The sequence below is a fragment of the Staurois parvus genome, unplaced genomic scaffold, assembly GCF_062004578.1.
Source record: "Staurois parvus isolate SC_StPar_1 unplaced genomic scaffold, SC_StPar_1.0 ptg000649l, whole genome shotgun sequence".
NCBI lineage: Eukaryota > Metazoa > Chordata > Amphibia > Anura > Ranidae > Staurois > Staurois parvus.
Window position 1 is genome coordinate 295,845 of NW_028318445.1, and position 27,149 is coordinate 322,993.

Here is a 27,149-nt window from a genome sequence, read left to right on the forward strand (position 1 = left end):
CTGCTATTTCATCATGGACAGCAAGTTAGAACAGAGAGCAAATGTGAAATTCTGCGTGAAACCCGTACACCCAAGTTTTGTCACCAGTAATGATTGTTCTCCAATGATCATCGTGGAAAAGTTCTCGCATGATTTCAACATTTTCGGGGGTTGAGCTTGTTGAAGGTCTTCCTGATCTCACATTGTCTTCCAGTGATGTTCTTCCACTCTTGAAGCACACATGCCACTCAAAACACCTCCAACGACTCATTGCAGCGTCACCGTAAACTTGCCAAATCATGTCAAACGTCTCTGTGGCAGATTTGCCCAGTTTCACGCAGAATTTCACGTTTGCTCTTTGTTCTAACTAGCTGTCCATGATGAAATAACAGACGTGGTAACACACGTGGTCAGAATACCACCAGTTGCACAGCTCCCGATGTACGCAGGACGATGTCTTTTGGCACACTGACTTGTGAAGGTCGGTGCTCCCTGTGACTGTGCATGCAGCCTTGTGCTGCCATCTGTTGGCATGTTACAAAACTAGGCTCAAAACTTTTTGATACCACCTCGTACATTCGTATAGTGGAAGGGACAACTTGTACAACTACAGATATTTTTAAACAACATTTTGCACAAAAATGTCTCAAAAATACTTTGCTCTTAATGTGATATTGAAGATTCATTTTTAAAAAGAAAATAACAAACATGTGATACTTACCTTTCCTGTGCAGTGGTTTTGCACAAATCAGCCCCAATCCTCCTCTTCTGGGGTCCCTCACAGGCACTTTGGTCTCCACCCCCCTGCCGAGTGCCCCCAGAGCAAGTCACTCGCTTTGGAGGCACTCATGTGTGCTTGCTCCCGGGCCCTGCTTTGTGTGTCCATAAGACACAGAACAAGGCTCGGCCCCTCCCCCAGCTCCTTGTCACAGGCTCAAATTGATAGCAGTGGGAGCCAATGGCTCCTGCTGCTGTTTCTGAGCCAATGAGGAGCGAGAGAGCCGAGACAGCGTCAGCTCTCATGCACAGGGCTAGACAGAGATCGGGCTCAGGTATGTATTTAGGGGGGCTGCGGGGGAAGCTACATGGAGAAAGTTTTTGACTTTGCTGCATAGAATGCAGTAAGGAAAAACACCTTCTGATTTTACAACCCCTTAAAGTATAACTACATTTTTGATAGAGATGAAGGGGATTAGAATACCTGTCAGGTTTTATTGCTGTCAGTGTCCCCGTTAGGGAGAGTCACCCTCTTTGTCCTGGTGATCGTTATCACTGAGACTGAAAGTGAAAGAAAATCCCAAATTTTGGTCGTCACTAAAGCAGGAATAGATAGGAAATCTTCCAATGGGGACATCCCTTATTTGGAAGGAATATCTTCTCACTTCCTGTCGTGGCCAAGGACAGGAAGTGAAGGGAAATCTCCCCAGTGGGATGCAGCTGGCAAAAAAAAAAAACTGATGGGATTATAACTCCTTGAAGCCTCCAGACTCCAGAACCCAATGCAGGAGCTAACAATCGCAGAGTAAACAATGTTCTCCGCTCAGAACAGACATTCTGGAGCCCCTCAACCTGCATTCCTGAGAACCCATTGTGACCTCTATCGACTGATCATCCATTCGAAATAAATCGCTACGGCTAATTAGCATGTGACTGGTTTGGAACATCATGCTACTCTCTGCACTCATTGGCATCATGGTACAACTAAAATTGCATGTAATCTTTACCAGATAGCAGAAAAAAAACTGATGGGATTATAACTCTTTGAAGGCTCTGGACTCCAGAACCCAATGCAGGAGCTACCAAACCCAGAGAAAACTGATAAAACAATGTTCTCCACTCAGAACAGACATTCTGGAGCCCCTCAACCATCATTCCTCAGAACCCATTGTGACCTCTACTGACTGATCATCCATTCGAAATAAATCGCTACTACTAATCAGCATGTGACTGGTTTGGAACATCATGCTACTGTCTGCACTCATTGGCATCATGCTGCAACTAAAATTGCATGTAATCTTTACCAGATGGCAGAAAAAAAACTGATGGGATTATAACTCTTTGAAGCCTCCGTACTCCAGAACCCAATGCAGGAGCTACCAATCCCAAAGAAAACTGATAAAACAATGTTCTCCGCTCAGAGCAGACATTCTGGAACCCCTCAACCTGCGTTCCTGAGAACCCATTGTGACCTCTACCGACTGATCATCCATTCGAAATAAATCGCTATGGCTAATCGGCATGTGACTGGTTTGGAACATCATATATTATATTTTCCATTCTTACCTTTTTGCTATTGGGTTTGATGCATCGAACAAAGAAGGGGTTGCATCTGTAGTTAAAACATAAAATTGACACAACATTAAAAATGACTTCGGGAAGTAAAGAGGTATTACTGAAAACACATCATGAGAAGAATATGCTGACTTTTCTCTGACTTTCTGGTGCATGGTTGCTGTGGGTTCACGACTCAGAACTACCGAACCACAGAGATGGATTTCTATCACTAAAATCTGTAGTCACACAAACATTCTTTGCGATTTATCAAACTGCTACAACACTTAGGACACTTTAAAAATGAACGTCCAAGCAGTGTTATTTGTGTTAGAATACTGTGTGAGAGGCCACTTTAGCATGCCTTAAGAGCTGTTGAATCTTTATGGTTTTTTCACTGATGATAAGGGTACATACATTTAGTGGTGTATTCAGGTTTTGTGCTGCCCTAGGCAACAAAAAATTTGCCCCCCCCCCCCAAGAGAGAGCCTGACATTGACCAACAACACCCCTACACCACCCACCTGAGAGAGCCTGCCACTACCATCGCCCCCCATACACCGGCCACTCCCCTCCCAGCGAGAGAGAGAGAAAGAGAGGGAGGGAGAGAGAGAGAGAGAGAGACTCTCACCTTCACAGCTCTGCACATCCTCGGGAATGAGAGTCAAGCAGCACGCAACCTCTCTCAGATCCTATCTGGTCCCCAAGCTGCACGTATCCCTTCTTCCGTCTCTTCTTCCAGGGGGGTGCAGTGCTGTCCCCCGGAAAAATGTCGCCCTAGGCAAATGCCTTGTTTGCCTTGTGTTAAATACACCCCTGCATACAGTATGTGTAAATGATAATCGTAGAGGGAAAAGACTCCTTTTTTTCTCTGCCACCTAAATGTACAGGGCCTACAATGCCTAATGCCTAGTGGTATATTGGCTGAAGATAGACGCAGCCAGGCAGCTAGTATTTTCAAAAGGATGTGATCAGTGGCAGCTACAGTTCTCCCATAACAGGTGTACATGAACTAAAATCAGTGAGGCTTTTTGAGATCTCTAAATGGACCTCGTGCCTAATCCAACCAATCACGATGTTTCTTTTTATATCTTAACTCATGGAGGAATATACCAGGGAGGACTTAGTAACTTAATAAGGGAACGACAGACCATACACTATTCAGTCCGATTGTACAATCTCCTTTAGACCCACCATCAGCTATGTGGTACAAGGGCCTGTCTGATTTGATACTAATTGAATGTATATTTCAGGTTTATCCTCATATTACATAGTTTTGGTAAAAGGAGATTGTACAAAGACTGTATAGTGTACGGACAGTTTAAAACAGAAGTATGGCCAGAGCTTTTTTGATCATACTTCTATTGTGGGTCATCAAAGTGCACTTACTTTTTACCCCTTGTGACCTGGAGTTGACAGACAGCAGGCCAAAGTTTGCTATCAGCAGATGTCACAGGGCCACTCTAGGCTCTGGATGAATCCTGACCATACTGTCAGGATCCACACAGCTGCCTGATTGACAGCTGTCTCTACCTCTCAGCTTGTGATCCGAATCCAGTTGCGCCCACCCCATCTCCTGTTGGCACTCTAGTGAGAGCTGGAGAGGCAGAGCAGAGAGCAGTGACTGACAGTCATCGTTCTCTGCTCTGAGCAGATTGAGAACTGCAGCATATAGGTAAGTATGAAGGTTTGTTTTTTCTCTTTACCCCAAATTTCTCCAAATTTTTAGATGAGGTCCATTGTGGGATCAGACCAGTTAAATTAAGCAGGAAGATGGAAAATGTCCTAGCAGCCCTCATTTTCCTATTGCCTCCCTTCCATCCTATTGATGCCTACCCCCTGACCTCCCAGACACAAAACCACTCACCTCTCCATTTTTTCCACCAGTTCCAGGAGAGATTGCTGAAACTTGGCTGCCACTGTCTGTGCCTTAAACTTTCTGGTGGTGCTGCTTTTTCCCATCATGGTTTTCTGCTGCGCAAGCACCTGCGCATGGCTGAAGAACAAGTTGGCCACTACCTGAGGAAACAGAAGACAGGACATAAAGACCATATGTAACCACCATATACCAGCCATCAAGGTTCCTTATACCACATGCCCTAAGCCCACAACCCATGTGCAACCACCATATATCAGCCTTCAAAGTTCAATATACTGCAGGCAATAAATCAACCACCATATATCAGCCATGAAGGTTCTCTATAATACTTGCCATAAACCAACAATCACAAATGTACACCCTCCATTTATCAGCTATTAAAGTTCCCTATACCGATGCCTTAAACTCAGGGGCGGACTGACAACTCATGGTGCCCCCGAGCAATAGGGGATCATGGGACCCCTGTGTCCTTGCCCAAACTCAAAAAAGCCTATGAAAAAGGTACCAGGGACATCTCATGGGGCCCCCTACTGACCCCGGGCCCTCGGGCAGTGCCCAAGTTTCCAAATGATCAGTCTGCCCCTGCTTAAACTAACAACCAATATGCAAATCACCATATATCAACCATCAAGGTTCCCTATACCACTACAATAAACCAACCACCCATGTACAACCACCATATATCAGCCTTCAAGGTTTTGTACACTGCATGCCATAAACCAACCATCTATCACCCATGTGAACCCGCTATACTGTTTATCAACCATTAAGGTTCCCTATATCACATGCCTTAAACCAACCACCCATGTACAACCACCATATATCAGACATCAAGGTTTTGTACACTGCATACCATAAACCAACCATCTATCACCCATGTGCACCCTCTATACTGTATATCAACCATCAAGGTTCCCTATACCACCTGCCTTAAACCAACCACCCATGTGCAACCACCATATATCAGCCATCAAGGTTTTGTACACTGCATGCCATAAACCAACCATCTATCACCCATGTGAACCCTCTATACTGTATATCAACCATTAAGGTTCCCTATATCACATGCCTTAAACCAACCACCCATGTACAACCACCATATATCAGACATCAAGGTTTACTATCCTACATGTCATAAAGCAGCCTCAAAATTATGGATTGTCCTGGAAAATCCCACTATCACCAAGTACTGTTTATATTTCACACAACAAAAACTCATAGGCCAATTTCTAAAACACAATCACTGATCAGCATTTCCTTCACGTTCACTTAATTAAGAGACATTTGCCAGCAGTTGCCAACATCTGGATTTTCCCCTTGAAAAACTCACAATCTCATCGGTTAAATACAGCTCCTACAGTCAGTCAGTAATGATCATTATTGATTGGCTGCTATAGGAGATGCATTGGACAACGTAAAAATTGCCTTTACTGTCTCCATAATCTATGCAAAAATGTAGCTCCTTACCTTAATTTTACTATTCACAAAAAGATCCAGGACATCTTGTTTGACTTGATCATAGTTTTTATCCAAAAATTTGTGCACCTGAAGATACAAAATGTAAGATTCCAACTGAAATTGTTTTATTTATAGAGATCCTATCAATTTTTCTTTTTGTTGCAGAGTGGCTCTTTTCATTAATTTTATTAATCAACATTTTGTTTTGTTTTAGACAGCATAGGGAAGGAGATCACTTTTGATGCTTTGCAACCACACCCCAAAACGTGCTGTAAATGCCTCAGGAGCATTTGCGGTGTGTTTACCACATGCCTACCGTGTGTTTCAATTGAAGTGAATGAAGACCGTTGCAAAGCTTCAATGCCTGCCGAACTCTGTAGGCAGTGTTATTTTGAATTGCCGCAATGTGAGGCAACGCTAACCCTGCAGTGTGTATACCTCCATTCGCTGTCAAAGTTAACAATTCTGAGTGATGTTGGTAGGTGGTAGGAAAGCAGTAGAAACGCAACCCAATCGCCTATTTTCAACATCTGAACCCACGGCCTTTCACACTGCAATTAAAAATAAGCAGCCGCAAAGAGTCAAAAGTGATCATTTTCAATTTTTTCCTTTTAAAAAAAAAACAAAAAAAAACCACATCTCACATGGCATGAGCGAGCGCTGCCTGACATGACCGAAACACCTGTGCGACTTGTCCAAAATGCTCATTAACATGATAAAATCGGTATTAGCATTCAACGTCTGTGTCAACGTCTACATCAGGTTTTTAAAACAAGATTTTTCTTTCATACTATTTTTGATATTCCCTTGATCTTCATTTTTTTATGTCATATGCAGGGGCGTCCCTAGGGTTGGTGTCACCTGGTGCGATAACACTGGGTGACACCCCCTCCGACGATCCCGGCAGAATGGATCGGATCTGCGGATTGAGCATAAGGGATCGGACTCCGATCCATTATGCTCCCCAATCCACAGATCTGATCCATTCTGTGGGGATCGTCGGCTTGCAACCTATACGGGGTTAACTGATCTCTCTAGGAAAAGGTACGTTTTAAAGCAAACCGACGATCCCCGCAGGATGGATCAGATCTGCGGATTGGGCATAAGGGATCAGAGTCCGATCCATTATGCTCCCCAATCCACAGATGCGATCCACTCTGCGGGGATCGTCGGCATGCAACCTATACGGGTGACACCGGACCCACTCCATGAAAAGATAAGTTGTAAAGCAAATCGACGATCCCCGCAGGATGGATCAGATCTGCGGATTGGGCATAAGGGATCAGAGTCCGATCCATTATGCTCCCCAATCCACAGATCTGATCCATTCTGCGGGGATCGTCGGCATGCATCCTATACGGGTGACACCGGACCCACTCCATGAAAAGATAAGTTGTAAAGCAAGCCTGTGTCAACGTCTGTATCAACGTCTACATCAGGTTTTTAAAACAAGATTTTTCTTCCATACTATTTTTGACATTCCCTTGATCTTCACTTTTTATGTCATATGCAGGGGCTTCCCTAGGGTTGGTGTCACCTGGTGACACCGGACCCACTCCATGAAAAGATAAGTTGTAAAGCAAGCCTGTGTCAACGTCTGTATCAACGTCTACATCAGGTTTTTAAAACAAGATTTTTCTTCCATACTATTTTTGACATTCCCTTGATCTTCACTTTTTATGTCATATGCAGGGGCTTCCCTAGGGTTGGTGTCACCCGGTGCGGTAACACTTGGTGACACCCTGTCCGATGATCCCCACAGGATGGATCGGATCTGCGGATTGAGCATATTGGATCTGAGTCTGATCCATTATGCTCCCCAATCCGCAGATCCGATCCATCCTGCGGGGACCGTCGGCTTGCTTTACAACTTACCTTTTCTTGGAGCGGGTCCAGTGTCACCCCATGCGGTAGGTGTCACCCGATGTGGTGCGCACCCCCCGCCCCTGCCTAGGGGCTCCACTGGTCATATGACCCTATGGGTCTCCATCATATTGGCCACTAAAGGTGCTGAGTGTGTGTGTGTTCTGTGGACCTGGATGCCCGGGCGGGTGTTTCTCCATATGGCAACGTTGTCATGATTTTATTGTGCCGGGTGGAGGGCATTATCTGTTTTGTACTTACCATGTCATTTTCAATAAAAATTGTGTTTTAAGCCGCAGCCCTGTTCTCTCAAGGACTTCTTTTCCAGTGAGTTCTCTACTTATGGGTTCCTATATTTACTGCATGTCTTGGTCCTGAGGACACCACCCTTCAAGTTGGGTGAGTCGGCGTATTACCTATATACTAATTTAATCTATATTTGCAGGGGATCCCATCTGTGGTTTTTGTTTCTTTTTTAAAACAAGATGTGATTTACCTGATAAGTGACTTTACCAGCAAAGTGTTTGATCCCGAACTCAGGTAGCGGCATCTTGGGTTTACAATACAATTCGCTGGTTCCATGGTGGTAGTGACATTTCTGAAGAAATGTGTGGTCTGTGGCCTACAAGAAACAGAGACCAGTTAAAAAAGCATATGGCCCCATTCACACTGGAGCGTTTTGTAGCTCAAAAACACTCAACAAGTAAAAACCTATTGTTTTGAATAGCCCTTGTTCACATCTGAGCGTTTTGTCGCTTGTAGAAAACCGCCTGTCACTCGGAAAAGTACAAGATCTACTTTTCAGGCAGAATTGAGTGTTTCTGTCCCCACAGACCTCAATGGAAATGCCTAAAAATTTCTTTTTACATAGTTACAAAAGACAAAAGTCCATCCAGTTCAACCATTAAAAAAAAAAAAAAAAGTTATAATCCTACACCCACAGTTGATCCAGAGGAAGGCAAAAAAACCCAGCAAAGCACGATCCAATTTGCTCCTGCAGGGGAAACATTTCCTTCCTGATCCCCCGAGAGGCAATCGGAAATTCCCTGGATCAACTTTACCTATAAATGTTATATCCAGTTATATTCTGTGTATCCAGGAAATAATCCAGGACTTTTTTAAAGCACGACATGAGCTTTTTTTGGGGTGTTTTTTCAAGCATTTTGTCTTGAAAAACCACTTAGGCGTAAATGTAGCCTTAGTCCTATTTTTCAGTTTTTCAGTAAATGTATGACTGGATTTGATTGTACTGTTTTTATATATTGCCCTTAAGCTCCACTTTTAAGAGAACCTGACGAGCTCCGCAGGGGTGTGTCCCCTATTTTCAGATATTGTGCAACCCACTGGCCTCTAGTCCACTACAGTGTCCCTGTAGGGATATAAAAGCTGAGGGGATGAACCACACCATCCAGTGGGAATTTATTTTATTTATTTATTTATTTCAGGTACTTATATAGCGCCGTCAATTTACGCAGTGGTTTACATATATATTGTACATTCACATCAGTCCCTAACCCTCAAGGGGTGTACAATCTAAGGTCCCTGACTCACATTCATATATACACATACTAGAGACAATTAAGACAGGGGCCAATTAACCTAGCAGCATGTCTTTGGAGTGTGGGAGGAAACCGGAGTACCCTGAGGAAACCCACGCAGGCACAGGGAGAACATGTAAACTCCAGGCAGGTGGTGCCGTGGTTGGGATTTAAACCAACAACCCCTAGTACTGCCAGGCGGAAGTGATAACCAGGGAATAACTTATCGAAAACACAATACCAGATAGCAGCAGAATCTCCTGATCATCATTACCCACCACAAAGGATATGTACAAACTTTATTCTTTTATAGGCTGGGTCTCTTTGAAGCAGGGGCGGACTAACAACTCATGGGGCCCCCGGGCAATAGGGGATCATGGGGCCCCTGTGTCCTTGCCCAAACTCAAAAAAGCCTATGAAAAAGGTACCAGGGGCATCTCATGGGGCCCGCTACTGACCCCGGGCCCTCGGGCAGTGCCCAAGTTTCCAAATGGTCAGTCCGCCCCTGCTTTGAAGTCTTTTAACATAGCAACAGGGTCCCTTTAAGTACCAAAATCTGGGGGCTCTGGTTGCTCTATCAGGTTTATCCAGACAATTTACTAACTTAATAAGCAAATCAATTAGAGCAAGTTATAGACTGATGTGACCAGTTGGTAGGGATTAAAGTTACCTGTGGAAAGCAGCTTTGGTCATCAAGTATTCTCAGGATTCCATAGGGCTTCTGGGAAATAATGTCTATGCATGCTTGGTTATCGTTAAAGGATATCTCCCTCCAATCAATCTGCTCTCGGATGTACTCCTCCTATAAGCAAACATAGATACTGATCTCAGTCTAAAAAATACTAATATATTTTAAAAAATGCACTACTTTCCAGGCTCTAACTGATATAAACCATAGGAAAGAAAAGTATATTTGAAATATATTTTAAAAATATTCTTCCCAAATATGTTGACATATATTTGAAATGCTAAAATTCTGGCCATATTCAAATATTTCAAAATATATCTCACTAAATATATCTATCTATCTATATATATATCTATATATAGAGATATATATATATATATATATTTTACTATATCAACATGCAGTATATATATATATATATATATATATATATGTATATATATATATATATACATATATTGCATAATGAAATGCGTTTTTATTACAAAATATATGAAAAATATTTTTAAAAAATACATTTCAAATATAGTGTATGTCTTTAAAAGTACAAATCTACATTTTTGGAATGCATTTATGAATATATGTAAAAATATATGTTAAATTACTTTTGTATATGTTAAAAAAAAATCTGGCGCATATACAGTTGCAAGAAAAAGTATGTGAACCCCTTGGTATTACGTGGAGTTTTGCATGAATTGGGCATAAAATGTGCTCTGAACGTCATCTAAGTCACAACAATAGAAGAACACAGTCTGCTGAACATAATACTACACAAACATTAGATGTTGCCATGGTTTAATTGCACATAACATGTAAACATTCACAGTGCAGGAAGGAAAAAGTATGTGAACCTTTGGACTTAATAACTGGTTGACCCTCCTTTGGCAGCAATAACCTCAACCAAACTTTTCCTGTAGTTGCAGATCAGACCTGCACAACGATCTGGAGTAATTTTGCACCACTCCTCTTCACAAAACTGTTTCAGTGTAGCAATATTCTTGGGATGTCTGGTGTGAATCGCTCTCTTAAGGTCATGCCACAGCATTTCAATTGGGTTGAAGTCAGGACTCTGACTGGGCCACTCCAGAAGGCGTATTCTGTGCTGTTGCAGCCATTGTTTTGTTGAATTATTGTATGCTTAGGGTCATTGTCCTGTTTCATCACCCATCCTCTGCGGAGCTTCAGTTGGCAGACAGATGGTCGTACGTTTTCCTGCAAAATGTCTTGATAAACTCTGGAATTCATTTTCCCATCAATGACAACAATCCGTCCAGGCCCTGAGGCAGCAAAGCAGCCCCAAACCATGATGTTCCCTCCACCATGTTTTACAGTGGGGATGAGGTTTTGATGTTGGTGTGCTGTGCCTTTTTTTCTGCACACATAGTGTTGTGTGTTCTTCCCAAACAACTCAATCTTGGTTTCATCTGTCCACAGTATATTTTGCCAGTAGTGCTGTGGAACATCCAGGTGCTCTTTTGCAAACTTCAAACGTGCTGCAATATTCTTTTTAGACAGCAATGGCTTCCTCCGTGGTGACCTCCCATGTACTCCATTCTTGTTTAATGTTTTCCTTATTGTAGATGTGTCAACAAAAATGTTAGCATGTGCCAGAGATTTCTGTAGGTCTTTAGCTGACACTCTGGGATTCTTCTTTACCTCATGCAGCATTCTGCGCTGTGCTCTTGCAATCATTTTTACAGGACGACCCCACCTAGGGAGAGTAGCAACAGTGCTAAACTTTCTCCATTTGTAGACAGTCTGTCTTACCGTGGACACATGAACATCAAGGCTTTTGGAGATACTTTTGTAACCCTTTCCAGCTTCATGCAAGTCAACAATTCTTGATCGTAGGTCTTCTGAGAGCTCTTTTCTGCGAGGCATGGTTCACATCAGACAGTGCTTCTTGAAACCAGTAAACCCAAACCAAGTGTGTGTTTTTTAAGAGCAGGACAGCTGTCAGCAACACATCCAATATCATCACACTGATTGGAGTCAAGGTTGGCTCACTCCTGGCTCCAATTAGCTCTGGTAAAAGTCATTAAGCTAGGGCCTCACATACTTTTTCCTCCCTGCACTGTGAATTTTTACATGTTATGTGCAATTAAACCATGGCAACATCTAATGTTTGTGTAGTATTATGTTCAGCAGACTGTGTTCTTCTATTGTTGTGACTTAGATGACGTTCAGAGCACATTTTATGCCCAATTCATGCAAAACTCCACGTAATCCCAAGGGGTTCACATACTTTTTCTTGCAACTGTACTTTAAAAAATATATTTTTAAAAATCTATTTTTTTAAAATATATTCTTCAGATTTTTTTTCACATATAAAAAAAGTAATTTCAACATATATTTTTACATATATTTGTAAATGCATTCCAAAAATGTAGATTTGTATTTTTAAAGACATACAGTATGTTTGAAATGTATTTTTAAAAATATTATATATATATATATATATATATATATATATATATATATATATATATAATATTCATATATATAAATATATTTTTAAATATATTGAATATGGCCAAAATTTTAGCATTTCAAATATATGTCAATATGTTTTGGAGGAATATTTTAAAAATATATTTCAAATATATTTTTCTTCCACGTGGGAAACATCTAAAGCTGCTATAATTATAAATATAAAAAGGACTTCAACTTGTATAAGAGCAGTATGAACATCAAGCTTTGACAAAGCATTTGCAGATTTGAATAAATGCTGAAAACAGATCATAATGGGAGCGCTGATTGCCACTTTAAACAAGCTGCTAGCAGGCTTCAGCACTTCTTGAAGCTTGTTGAAAGATTGCTAGCAGCTTGTTTAAAGTGGAAATGCCTATTAAAATCTCTGTTCAGCATTTACAAGTTGGCGTTGAATGGTACTTTAATGGTACTTTAAAAGTTTCAACAAAGCTTGCTGAAAGCTCTGCAAATGCTTTGCTGTTCACACTGCACTTATACAAGCTGAAGCCCGAGTGAAACAAGTCTAAAACCCAGCGGGCTGAATGAAAAATAAAAACGGAGTGATCGCTCCCGCTGTGCCTTTGTTTTCTGACAGGGGGACCCCCCCACCACCACCACCACCACTATCAAAAGCTGGTTCTTAGATCACCTAAGGACAGTTGTACACATGGCCCTGCTCCTGCTGGCCGGACAATATTCAGATCGTGTGTACCCAGCTTAAGGTTGCTGTAGATGAGTTCTATCTTCTGTTGCGTTGCTAAAGAGCTGGAACCTGCCATGTCACTTGACCAAACACGTGACATGTAAGTCATATGTTCAGTGATACTCTGCCCCACCATTGTAGTAGGAGGGATCTGTGCCCACTCAAGTGGGAATTTTTCCAACAATCTAGCAATTCTCTTTGGGCAAACAATGGTCACCTTCAATGGTGAATTTGAGCATCGAAAATCTAAGGTAAGTCAATGTTCCAAGTATTTACCTGCTCCTCTCTGAACACAATCTTGTTGAAGAAGAATTGCAGGTACTCATTAGCATAATTAATACACAGCTGCTCAAAGCTGTTAAAATTGAGGTCCTGTTTGAAAAAAAAAAGTTATTAGCGGACATCGACAGAGTACACACTGCATCAAGACATCAGACTGAGATATGAGTTCCAAAATGTTTTCAGTTTCATCACTCGCAAGCTGTCCTGGTGGGTCAGTGACATTACGCAGCTACTAGCCTACATGTTTTTTTTTCCAAAAACAGTTTTTTATACGGTCAATTTTCTATCATTCTACTAAAATACAGTGTAGTATCTGTTCTTATGAATTCCAAGGGGAAGAAACCAACCATGGACCTTGGTCTCTCAGGTTTGCAGGTTGAAAAGTACCCTGCCTAGTATGAAAGGTCCATTCCACCACGCAAGAAGAGAGCCATGCCAGGTTAGACAAGGGGACTTGGTGGGCTAGTATTATTCTGACCAAGGTAGGCATTTTGAGCAGTTTAGTGACTCCTAATAATGCAGTCCTGTTTAGATCCCACAGAACTAGTGCCCCTGGCATGAAAACTCAAGGACGCCTGAAATAAACACCTTGGGTTTGGGACCCCATTGTTTCAGTAAGGCACAACACTTTTCGTCTTCCATCATTTCCTGGCCTAGGGCTTTTTGGACAAGTTCTGGAGAATGTTTATAACATTCATAGCATGTAGTCTATTTAGCATATTTCTACCTCTCACAAGGATGGAGAGTCTAAGTCCTGTTTTTGGGGAGGAAGAATGATCATTCCTCCTGACTCTCCAAGGGAGTCCTAACCTAACCTTTGAGAAGACAGTTCCAACTGATACAGGCCAGGTGGATTCAGAGCAACTTTCCCATGTTAGGAGCTTTGCACCCCAGAGAGAGTTCAGAAACAGATGCTCTTAGGCTTTGGAGAAGCACCAATATTGAACCCTGTACATTTTATGTGTTTGGTCGCTCATTCCGTCTTTTATGTCTTTGATGGGTTTTTTTGTGCACACACTTTGGGCTTGGCACAAAAAAAACTCTATTTAGATCTTTTAAATATTTATTTCAGGTACTTATATAGCACTGTCAATTTATGCAGCACTTTACATATATATTGTACATTCACATCAGACCCTAACCCTCAAGGGGTGTACAATCTAAGGTCCCTAACTTACATTCAAACATACACATATTAGGGTCAATTTAGACAGGAGCCAATTAACCTACCAGCATACCTTTGGGGTGTGTGAAGAAATGTTTCGTGTGTGGGAGATCCCAGAGGAAACCCATGTAGGCACAGGAAGAACATGCAAACTCCAGGCAGGTAGTGCCATGGTTGGGATCCAAACCAATGACCCTAGTGCTGATAGGCTAAGTTACTTAAAGGAAAAATATCAGCAACTTTCAGTGACATTGTAGGACATCTCACCTTTATCAAGTATAGCTGCCATTTATAGTAAATCCAATTATTAATTAATCGATTTTTTCAGCAAATGATAACCTCCAAATATCAGCATTTTTAATATACACACGCTCATTAGGGCCCGACACCTCTCACTGGTGGATCTAAAGAAAAACTATAGGCACTTAACTAAAACTATACGCAAACCAAGACCTCCTTTCCCGTAGATACCGAAATAATCACTTATGAACAATCTCTCCAGCCAAAACTTCCATCCAGGAACTTTGTTTTTGAGTCTAAATAGTTATTCTTGCTACATGTTTAAGCCCTGGTCAAGGTGGATTTCAGGCCTCCGAGAGACATTGGCAGCCTTTAGTATTTCTGTTGTTGGTCTTAATAAGGGACTTTGGACTCATGACATGGTGTTGGGTGGCTTCCATTTCTTATAGAGGTCCCCCCGCTTTATGGAGAGATGCTGAAGCCAAGCCATTGTTCACAGCCATTGACTTCATTTTAAATGATAAAAGGTCTATATCCTGCAACTCCCTCCCACCTCCCCTTAGGTCTTCTTCTAATAGCTGATGTGAATTTCTTAAAATCATCACTCATCCTACATTAACAAAACAGTGAGGCTGGAAGAATTGTCCTTTTTTTTGTCCTTTAATTAAAAAAGCAATCTGGGACATCTCACCTCAAAGCCATAGATATCCAGTATAGCGATGGACAGGGCATCTTGTCGGGGATATACCAGTTTGTTAATTCTGTCTGTCAGCCAGCTGAAGAGCAGGGAGTATAAAATCTTGGCAATAGCATCTCTGAAAGACAATGGCGATATCACTAATGTTGCTCCATGAATATTGGCTAAGAAACCAAGAATCATCTCCTTATGGAGGATGCTTGACACAATATATTAAAGCTTAAAGGAAAAGGCCTCGTTCACACGAGCACACTGCAGAGTACATCCATGTCTGCCCACATGGAGATGCAGAGGGGTTCCATGAATCTTTGTGTAGGCAGTCCCATTCGTGCCAATTGAGACCGCAGCTGGAGCTTCTAATGTGACAGCCGCGTGGGTGCAGGTCCCCGAACACAGCCAGTGTGCCTTCAAGGACCTGAACCCACGAGGATGTCAAAATGGAAGCAGCCAACACCTGTGCATCCCTGTGCGGGCAAACATGGGCCTCGCACAGGCAAGGGCGGACTGACCATTCAGGTGCTCGGGCACTGCCCGAGGCCCCAGGGTCAGAAGGGGGCCCTATGAGATGCCCCTGGTACCTTTCATAGGCTTTTTTAGGTGTGGTTTGAGTGTGGGCATGCACACAGGGGCCCCATGATCCCCTATTGCCTGGGGGCCCCATGAGTTGTCAGTCCACCCCTGCGCACAGGCGTATGCATTAGTATGCCCATATCAATTAAGCCTAGCTCTGCTAACATCTCCCGGGTTTTGAAAAATCTTCAAAGGCTTTGTGTGGACACCTCCTGCCCAGTATGCACTGCTGGGACAAAGTCCTTCAGCACCCAAGGGATGAGGGTACTGAAGGCCAAAGTGCCTTCACCCCATGAACTGCAAACTGTTTCAGATCCTATCCTTTTTACCCCCATGCTTTGCTGAAGAGCCCAAGTTCGCCACCTTTTCTGCCTACCCCTTGGCCCAGACCTGCCAGCGTGCCAGTGGCTGATGGTGGGCACAGACATAGCGTGACTTCCCCTGAATCCCAATAAAGCAGGGTGAGCAACAACTTCTTCTGGGTGTCTGGTTTAGTCAATTAACTGTTTGCATAGAACACAGCTGTTTAGATCTACTCTGTTTAGGTAAGAACTCTATAGAATTAAATTAATACTGTACTCCATTTGAAAAGTCAAAGTCCGTCCTAACAGCAAGCAGCATAAGATGCCCACTAGTACATCTTCATCTGTACACCTATCTGATTAAGTTTCTCCTTGAAACTTAATTGCTAAGTCCTAACAACTGCCATTCAACTGCCCATTGACAATGCATCAATGGGCACTAAAGGCATTCTGCTTGGATAGTAAATAAACCCCTATATAAGCAAGACTGCACATTTATAATAAATCAAGACTGAATATTCAGATTCTTATGTAAGCTGAGTTATGACTGGTTCTCTTAAAGGCTTACCTGGCATCGACAGCGCTGTCCACCGACAGTGGAGTGTAGATCTTCTCTCTCAAGGTTTCCTGTACAACCAGAGAATATTATTATGATGTGCATCCTAGTATCTCTCTCTGCGTATTATTGTGTATGTATTGTTTTACTTACCGTCACTTTGTAGGTGATGGCTTTCTGTAGCCCCTCAGGGGATATCTGGAGAAGTTCCGACACCACGCGTATCTCACTCGCACTCACTACTGAAGCCACTTCCTGAGACTCAGTCTAAAATTCAGGAAACATAAGACTGTATATCCGTTCCAAGTCAAGGTCAGTGTGTTCTTGTGATCTCTTTTCTTTGCCTTAAAGCAGGTTTGCAGGTAAAAATAAGGGCAGCACAGTGGCTAAGTGGTTAACACTTCCGCCTGGCAGTACTCGGGTCATTGGTTCAAATCCCAACCACGGCACCACCTGCCTGGAGTTTGCATGTTCTCCCTGTGCCTGCGTGGTTTCCTCCGGGTACTCCAGTTTCCTCCCACACTCCAAAGACATGCTGCTAGGTTAATTGGCTCCTGTCTAAATTGTCCCTAGTATGTGTATGTATGAATGTGAGTTAGGGACATTAGATTGTACGCCCCTTGAGGGTTAGGGACCTTAGATTGTACGCCCCTTGAGGGTTAGGGACCTTAGATTGTACACCCCTTGAGGGTTAGGGACCTTAGATTGTATGCCACTTGAGGGTTAGGGATCTTAGATTGTACGCTCCTTGAGGGTTAGGGACCTTAGATTGTACACCCCTTGAGGGTTAGGGACCTTAGATTGTACACCCCTTGAGGGTTAGGGACTGATGTGAATGTACAATATATATGTAAAGCACTGTGTAAATTGATGGTGATATACAGGGGCAGACTGACAACTCATGGGGCCCCTGGGCAATAGGGGATCATGGGGCCCCTGTGTCCTTGCCCAAACTCAAAAAAGCCAATGAAAAAGGTACCAGGGGCATCTCATGGGGCCCCCTACTGACCCTGGGCCCTCAGGCAGAGCCTGAGTTTCCAAATGGTCAGTCTGCCCCTGGTGCTATATAAGTACCTGAAATAAATAATAAATGTACACGGGGCGTTTGGCATACTCTTCTGACTGCTAGAAAACGTAGGTTAAAAAATGTCAGTTTAGAAGCATTTTTAACACTCCTCATTGTGACTGGGCGTCATATGACGTCCTGTCAAAACGAGCTGCTCGCAGGACCACGCAATTGCATGCTCTGTCACCAGCTGTGTCCATGGGACATAGCTGATGACATATCACTACACCAGCCCGTTGCCAGTGTCATGTGACTGCTGTGACCAATCACATGTCAATTGTATACAATGGATGACTTCCTGTCATGCCATCCATTGTATACAATTATGTTGTTAGCTGTGACTGGTCAAAGCAGTCACATGATACAGACAGGGCCAATCACAGCCCATCTGTATCATGTGATCAGCTTTGCCCAATCACAGCTAATCACAACAAAAGACTGAATGGATCAGTTTCTTTCAGTAACAATGTTTGCAAATATCAATGAAATACATCGGTATTAGCAATCATAATGTGTTTAAAAAAAAAAAGAAAAATCCTGATCACTTGCCCAGAGTAGTTCAATATTACTATGGCAACATCGTATTGCTTTGGTCACAGTATGCTGAAAAAAAAATTGTAAAAAAAAGAAAAAATAAAATAATAAAAAATAGAAAAATGTGAGAAAAAAAATACAAATTAAATTATTATTATTATGTTTATTATTTTCACCAAAGAAATGTAGCAGAATACATTTTGACCTAAATTTATGAAGAAATGCTATTTATTTGCAACATTTTATAACTGAAACGAAGAAAAGTGCGTTTTTTTTTCAAAAGTTTCAGGTGTTTTTTGTTTTATTTACAAAAAAGAAATAAAAAACTCAGTGGTGATTAAACACCACCAAAAGAAAGCTCTATTTGTGTGAAAAAAAATGATAAAAACTTCATCTGGGTGCAGTGTTTCATGTCCGCGCAATTGTCATTCAAAGTGCGACAGCGCTGAAAGCTGAAAATTGGCCTGGGGAGAAGGGGGTATAAGTGCCCGGTATGGAAGTGGTTAAAATATAACTAGAGATGAGCGAATTTCTCAAAAATTCGATTCGGCTGATTCGGCGAATTCCAGTGTGAAATTCGATTCGATGCGAATTTCTTCGCTACGAAGATGACATATAAAAAGGGTTTCTAGGCTTCAGAGAGCCTTTAAATTAGTGCAGAACACTGTACCTTTAATTTAAATGCCCTTGGAGATGAGGAAAGAGAAGGAGAAGGAGAAGGAGAAGGATGAGAAGAAGGAGAAGGATGAGAAGAAGGAGAAGGAGAAGGATGAGAAGAAGGAGAAGGAGAAGGATGAGAAGAAGGAGAAGGAGAAGGATGAGAAGAAGGAGAAGGAGAAGGATGAGGAGAAGGAGAAGGATGAGAAGAAGGAGAAGGATGAGAAGAAGGAGAAGGAGAAGGATGAGAAGAAGGAGAAGGATGAGAAGAAGGAGAAGGAGAAGGATGAGAAGATGGAGAAGGAGAAGGATGAGAAGAAGGAGAAGGAGAAGGATGAGAAGAAGGAGAAGGAGAAGGATGAGAAGAAGGAGAAGGATGAGGAGAAGGAGAAGGATGAGAAGAAGGAGAAGGATGAGAAGAAGGAGAAGGATGAGAAGAAGGAGAAGGATGAGAAGAAGGAGAAGGATGAGAAGAAGGAGAAGGAGAAGGAGAAGCAGAAGGAGAAGGATGAGAAGAAGGAAAAGGAGAAGGATGAGAAGATGGAGAAGGAGAAGGATGAGAAGAAGGAGAAGGAGAAGGATGAGAAGAAGGAGAAGGAGAAGGATGAGAAGATGGAGAAGGAGAAGGATGAGAAGAAGGAGAAGGAGAAGGATGAGAAGAAGGAGAAGGAGAAGGATGAGAAGAAGGAGAAGGAGAAGGATGAGAAGAAGGAGAAGGAGAAGGATGAGGAGAAGGAGAAGGATGAGAAGAAGGAGAAGGAGAAGGATGAGAAGAAGGAGAAGGAGAAGGATGAGGAGAAGGAGAAGGATGAGAAGAAGGAGAAGGATGAGAAGAAGGAGAAGGAGAAGGATGAGAAGAAGGAGAAGGATGAGAAGAAGGAGAAGGAGAAGGATGAGAAGATGGAGAAGGAGAAGGATGAGAAGAAGGAGAAGGAGAAGGATGAGAAGAAGGAGAAGGAGAAGGATGAGAAGAAGGAGAAGGATGAGAAGAAGGAGAAGGATGAGAAGAAGGAGAAGGATGAGAAGAAGGAGAAGGATGAGAAGAAGGAGAAGGAGAAGGATGAGAAGAAGGAGAAGGATGAGAAGAAGGAGAAGGATGAGAAGAAGGAGAAGGAGAAGGAGAAGCAGAAGGAGAAGGATGAGAAGAAGGAAAAGGAGAAGGATGAGAAGATGGAGAAGGATGAGAAGAAGGAGAAGGAGAAGGATGAGAAGAAGGAGAAGGATGAGAAGATGGAGAAGGAGAAGGATGAGAAGAAGGAGAAGGAGAAGGATGAGAAGAAGGAGAAGGAGAAGGATGAGAAGAAGGAGAAGGAGAAGGATGAGAAGAAGGAGAAGGATGAGAAGAAGGAGAAGGAGAAGGATGAGAAGAAGGAGAAGGAGAAGGATGAGAAGAAGGAGAAGGATGAGAAGAAGGAGAAGGAGAAGGATGAGAAGAAGGAGAAGGAGAAGGATGAGAAGAAGGAGAAGGATGAGAAGAAGGAGAAGGATGAGAAGAAGGATGAGAAGAAGGATGAGAAGAAGGATGAGAAGAAGGAGAAGGATGAGAAGAAGGACAGTTCTGTGACAGTTTCTGTCTATTTCTGACAGTTCTGGGACATTCACTCCATACAGCTGTTTCAACCGCTGTATGGAGGGAATGTCATGGAACTGTCAGAAATAGTCTATTTCTGACAGTTCTGGGACATTCACTCCATACAGCTGTTTCAACCGCTGTATGGAGGGAATGTCATGGAACTGTCAGAAATAGACTATTAATGACAGTTCTGGGACTCTGACAGTTCCATGACATTCCCTTCATACAGCGGTTGAAACAGCTGTATGGAGTGAATGTCCCAGAACTGTCATTAATAGTCTATTTCTGACAGTTCCATGACATTCCCTCCATACAGCGGTTGAAACAGCTGTATGGAGTGATTGTCCCAGAACTGTCAGAAATAGTCTATTTCTGACAGTTCTGGGACATTCACTCCATACAGCTGTTTCAACCGCTGTATGGAGGGAATGTCATGGAACTGTCAGAAATAGACTATTAATGACAGTTCTGGGACTGTCCTTCCATACAGCGGTTGAAACATTGTATGTATTTGTTTCCATAAATGGATCCATTTATGGAAACAAATACATACAATGTTTCAACCGCTGTATGGAAGGACAGTCCCAGAACTGTCATTAATAGTCTATTTCTGACAGTTCTATGACATTCCCTCCATACAGCGGTTGAAACAGCTGTATGGAGTGAATGTCCCAGAACTGTCAGAAATAGACTATTTATGACAGTTCTGGGACTGTCCTTCCATACAGCGGTTGAAACATTGTATCTATTTTTTTCCATAAATGACATTCTGCAAATACACTTAGAGGAGCGCTGCAGATACACTTTTTGCCGGCTTGGAATTAATCTTATTTTCATCCTACTTCTTCTTCTTCATCCTCATCCTCATAAGAAGAAAAAGAAGAAGTAGGATGAAAATAAGAATAATTCCAAGCCGGCAAAAAGTGTATCTGCAGCGCTCCTCTAAGTGTATCTGCAGAATGTCATTTATGGAAAAAAATAGATACAATGTTTCAACCGCTGTATGGAGTGAATGTCCCAGAACTGTCATAAATAGTCTATTTCTGACAGTTCTGGGACATTCACTCCATACAGCTGTTTCAACCGCTGTATGGAGGGAATGTCATAGAACTGTCAGAAATAGACTATTAATGACAGTTCTGGGACTGTCCTTCCATACAGCGGTTGAAACATTGTATCTATTTGTTTCCATAAATGGATCCATTTATGGAAACAAATAGATACAATGTTTCAACCGCTGTATGGAAGGACAGTCCCAGAACTGTCATTAATAGTCTATTTCTGACAGTTCTATGACATTCCCTCCATACAGCGGTTGAAACAGCTGTATGGAGTGAATGTCCCAGAACTGTCAGAAATAGACTATTTCTGACAGTTCTGGGACTGTCCTTCCATACAGCGGTTGAAACATTGTATGTATTTGTTTCCATAAATGGATCCATTTATGGAAACAAATACATACAATGTTTCAACCGCTGTATGGAAGGACAGTCCCAGAACTGTCATTAATAGTCTATTTCTGACAGTTCCATGACATTCCCTCCATACAGCGGTTGAAACAGCTGTATGGAGTGAATGTCCCAGAACTGTCAGAAATAGACTATTTCTGACAGTTCTGGGACTGTCCTTCCATACAGCGGTTGAAACATTGTATGTATTTGTTTCCATAAATGGATCCATTTATGGAAACAAATACATACAATGTTTCAACCGCTGTATGGAAGGACAGTCCCAGAACTGTCATTAATAGTCTATTTCTGACAGTTCCATGACATTCCCTCCATACAGCGGTTGAAACAGCTGTATGGAGTGATTGTCCCAGAACTGTCAGAAATAGTCTATTTCTGACAGTTCTGGGACATTCACTCCATACAGCTGTTTCAACCGCTGTATGGAGGGAATGTCATGGAACTGTCAGAAATAGACTATTAATGACAGTTCTGGGACTGTCCTTCCATACAGCGGTTGAAACATTGTATGTATTTGTTTCCATAAATGGATCCATTTATGGAAACAAATACATACAATGTTTCAACCGCTGTATGGAAGGACAGTCCCAGAACTGTCATTAATAGTCTATTTCTGACAGTTCTATGACATTCCCTCCATACAGCGGTTGAAACAGCTGTATGGAGTGAATGTCCCAGAACTGTCAGAAATAGACTATTTATGACAGTTCTGGGACTGTCCTTCCATACAGCGGTTGAAACATTGTATCTATTTTTTTCCATAAATGACATTCTGCAAATACACTTAGAGGAGCGCTGCAGATACACTTTTTGCCGGCTTGGAATTAATCTTATTTTCATCCTACTTCTTCTTCTTCATCCTCATCCTCATAAGAAGAAAAAGAAGAAGTAGGATGAAAATAAGAATAATTCCAAGCCGGCAAAAAGTGTATCTGCAGCGCTCCTCTAAGTGTATCTGCAGAATGTCATTTATGGAAAAAAATAGATACAATGTTTCAACCGCTGTATGGAGTGAATGTCCCAGAACTGTCATAAATAGTCTATTTCTGACAGTTCTGGGACATTCACTCCATACAGCTGTTTCAACCGCTGTATGGAGGGAATGTCATAGAACTGTCAGAAATAGAATGTTTCAACCGCTGTATGGAAGGACAGTCCCAGAACTGTCATTAATAGTCTATTTCTGACAGTTCTATGACATTCCCTCCATACAGCGGTTGAAACAGCTGTATGGAGTGAATGTCCCAGAACTGTCAGAAATAGACTATTTCTGACAGTTCTGGGACATTCCCTCCATACAGCGGTTTCCGGCAAAAAGTGTATGTGCAGAGTTCCTCTATTCTGCAGATACACTTAGAGGAGCTCTGCAGATACACTTAGAGGAGCTCTGCACATACACTTTTTGCCGGCTTGGAATTATTCTTATTTTCATCCTACTTCTTCTTCTTCTTCTTCTTCTTCTTCATCCTCATCCTCATCCTCTTCTTCTTCTTCTGAGGATGAGGATGAAGAAGAAGAAGAAGAAGAAGAAGTAGGATGAAAATAAGATTAATTCCAAGCCGGCAAAAAGTGTATGTGCAGAGCTCCTCTAAGTGTATCTGCAGAATAGAGGAACTCTGCACATACACTTTTTGCCGGCTTGCAATTATTCTTATTTTCATCCTACTTCTTCTTCTTCTTCTTCTTCTTCTTCTTCATCCTCTTCTTCTTCTTCTGAGGATGAGGATAAAGAAGAAGAAGAAGAAGAAGAAGTAGGATGAAAATAAGATTAATTCCAAACAGGCAAAAAGTGTATGTGCAGAGCTCCTCTAAGTGTATCTGCAGAATAGAGGAACTCTGCACATACACTTTTTGCCGGCTTGGAATTATTCTTATTTTCATCCTACTGCTTCTTCTTCTTCTTCATCCTCATCCTCATCCTCAGAAGAAGAGGATGAGGATGAGGATGAAGAAGAAGAAGAAGAAGAAGAAGTAGGATGAAAAGAAGAATAATTCCAAGCCGGCAAAAAGTGTATGTGCAGAGTTCCTCTATTTCTGACAGTTCTCTCACAGCTTCTTCACATGTACAGCGGTTGAAACATCTGTATCCTAAATGGAAACTAATAGATACAAATTGTATCTATTAGTTTCCATTTAGGATACAGATGTTTCAACCGCTGTACATGTGAAGAAGCTGTGAGAGAACTGTCAGAAATAGAGGAACTCTGCACATACACTTTTTGCCGGCTTGGAATTATTCTTCTTTTCATCCTACTTCTTCTTCTTCTTCTTCATCCTCATCCTCATCCTCTTCTTCTGAGGATGAAGATGAAGAAGAAGAAGAAGTAGGATGAAAAGAAGAATAATTCCAAGCCGGCAAAAAGTGTATGTGCAGAGTTCCTCTATTTCTGACAGTTCTCTCACAGCTTCTTCACATGAACAGTGGTTGAAACATCTGTATCCTAAATGTAAACTAATAGATACAATGTTTCAACCGCTAAACATGTGTTCCTTCTGTCAGAGAACTGTCAGAAATAGCGGAGCTCACTGCAGGGACACTTTTGCCGGCTGATCGGGAAATGTTCGATTCGCGCACCCGAAGTAGGCAAAATTTCGGTTTCGCCGCGAATCGAATATTTCCTGAAATTCGACTCGAATTCCGGTTTGCCTGGTTCGATTCGCTCATCTCTAAATATAACCTCAGGAGACCTTCCCAAATGCCCAGAATGCACTGAAAAACAGTAAAAAATGAACTATTTCAGACATTTTGAGAGGAATAGAGAGAGCAGAAGCAGAGAGAGCAGTATGTGTGGAGATGACCTGTCTTTTCTGGTTGTATTCACTATGGATCCCATCATGAGTATAATGCGGTGCGTTCTACCATTGTTTCCTTCACGCGAAACCCGGAACTGACTGCGCTGGTGTACCGGGTCCATTTGAATACATGGAAAACGCTTTGCATGCATTTCTGATGAAGAAAAAAGACAGCATCTGGATATGGACCTGTCAAAAAACGCGTCTAAGCGCAAACGCTTGTAAATGCGGTTAACCGTGTTTACATTTGTCGTTTGAAACGTCGCTAAAATCTACTCCTGAACGCAATTTTGGTGCTTTCGAAAAAACGACTGTAAACTCAACTGCCTGTAAATGCCTGTAAATGACGATGTGTACATGGACACCTAGGAGAACATTAGGGAGAGTTCAGGGGCTGCTGAAAAAAATGCTCAACAGCTCCTGAACGTCAGTTTATCAGCTGCAGTGTACATGAGTCCTAACAAGATAAAAATGATTAGTCCTTTAAAAGATAAAATAACAAAAGCATTACATTCACTCCAGAGATTTCCCCTGCAGCACTTTTTTTCAACTGCTAGATGTCCTCAGTCCAGGGGCGGACTGACCATTTGGAAACTCTGGCACTGCCCGAGGGCCCGGGGTCAGTAGGGGGCCATGAGATGCCCCTGGTACTTTTTTCATAGGCTTTTTTGAGTTTGGGCAAGGACACAGGGGCTCCATGATCCCCTATTGCCCAGGGGCCCCATGAGTTGTCAGTCCGCCCCTGCATTCAACCCACTTCCTCTGAGCCCAGATCATCCTGGACTCACCCCCAGCCCGTGACTGGATGGTGAAAAGAAGCAGCAGTGATAAGTTCATCTGTGAGCTTCTAGTACTGCTTCTTCTTTTAACACTCCAGCTCTGCTGTACAGAGACTGCAAAAGGCTGATACCAGGTCAAATCCAGGTACTTAGATTATCTTGAATTTACAATACAATAAATGATGTGTTAATGAATGCAGATCTGCGTTCATTTGTGTCTCCTTAACCCCAAGAAGCTCCACTGTTTTTTAAGATTAACACTGGTATTTGCAGAAACCACAAAGTCCCTGCACTTCAGCACTGGTTTGAGCCAAGTCAGGTTCAGGGGCGAACTGACCATTTGGAAACTCGGGCACTGCCCAAGGGCCCGGGGTCATGTAGGGGGCCCCATGAGATGCCCCTGGTACCTTTTTCATAGGCTTTTTTGAGTTTTGGCAAGGACACAGGGGCCCCATGATCCCCTTTTGCCCCGGGAGCCCCATGAGTTGTCAGTCCGCCCCTGGTCAGGTTCACTAAATTGATAAATTAGGCTGAATATGTTTGATTTACATGTGCTTAAAGCTGAGCTACTGACAGATATAAAAGACACACAATAAATAAATAAATAAAGTAATGAATTAATAAATACATGTATTATTCTTAATGCAAGCATTCTAGTTATTTGAATGTGACCTGGTATCAGCCACTTGCAGTCCCTGTTGCCTGTGCTTTTCATAGGTGAGAGCAGGTTCACCCTGAGCACAGGTGACAGACGTGAAAGGGTCTGGAGAAGCCATGGAGAACGTTCTGCTGCCCGTAACATAGTTCAGCATGGCCGTTTTGGTGGTGGGTCAGTGATGGTCTGAGGAGGCATATCCATGGAGGGATGCACAGACCTCTACAGGCTAGACAATGGCACCCTGACTGCCATTAGGTATCGGGATGAAATCTTTGGACCCATTGTCAGACCCTACGCTGGTGCAGTGGGTCCTGGGTTCCTCCTGGTGCAGGGGGTCTTGGGTTCCTCCTGGTGCAACACAATGCCCAGCCTCATGTGGTTAGAGTAAACAGGCAGTTCTTGGAGGATGAAGGAATTGATACAATTTAATGGCCCCCTACGATCGCCTGACCTGAAACCAATAGAACACCTCTGGGATGTCATGTTTCGGTCCATCCGATGCCGCCAGGTTGCACCTCAGACTGTCCAGGAGCTCAGTGATGCCCTGGTCCAGATCTGGGAGGAAATCTTCCAGGACACCATCCGTGGTCTCATTAGGAGCATTCCCAGACGTTGTCAGGCATGCATACAAGCACGTGGGGGCCATACAAACTACTGAGGACCATTCTGAGTTGCGGCAACGAAATTTCAGCAAAATGGACTCGCCTGCTGCATCATTTTTTTCACTTTGATTTTCAGGGTGTCTTTGAATTCAGTCATCTGTAGGTCGATCACTTTCATTTCCATGAAACGATGGGGAATCCTTACATTCCTATCACATTACCTCGTCCATATAGAGATCCAGCAGGAGATTTTCCATTTGAGATCTGATGTGTTTTCAAACTGTTCCCTTCATTTTTTTGAGCAGTGTATATATATATATACTTTTTACATGTTTATTTTATACTCTTTACCTCT

The 27,149-nt window shown here is 42.5% G+C and overlaps 1 protein-coding gene across 1 annotated transcript in view; it reads right to left on the reverse strand.

Moving 5' to 3' along the window:
• MYO15A (myosin XVA) overlaps positions 1 to 27,149 on the reverse strand; it is a 162,140-nt gene that overhangs the window by 110,470 nt on the left and 24,521 nt on the right. The window contains exons 10-18 of the mRNA XM_089694083.1: positions 16,817 to 16,930; positions 16,676 to 16,734; positions 15,230 to 15,353; positions 13,128 to 13,223; positions 9,659 to 9,790; positions 7,947 to 8,072; positions 5,597 to 5,674; positions 4,118 to 4,269; positions 2,263 to 2,308 (exon numbers count right to left, since the gene is read on the reverse strand). Coding sequence (XP_089550209.1) covers positions 2,263 to 2,308; positions 4,118 to 4,269; positions 5,597 to 5,674; positions 7,947 to 8,072; positions 9,659 to 9,790; positions 13,128 to 13,223; positions 15,230 to 15,353; positions 16,676 to 16,734; positions 16,817 to 16,930 — 927 coding nt within the window. The remainder of the gene's footprint in view (positions 1 to 2,262; positions 2,309 to 4,117; positions 4,270 to 5,596; positions 5,675 to 7,946; positions 8,073 to 9,658; positions 9,791 to 13,127; positions 13,224 to 15,229; positions 15,354 to 16,675; positions 16,735 to 16,816; positions 16,931 to 27,149) is intronic.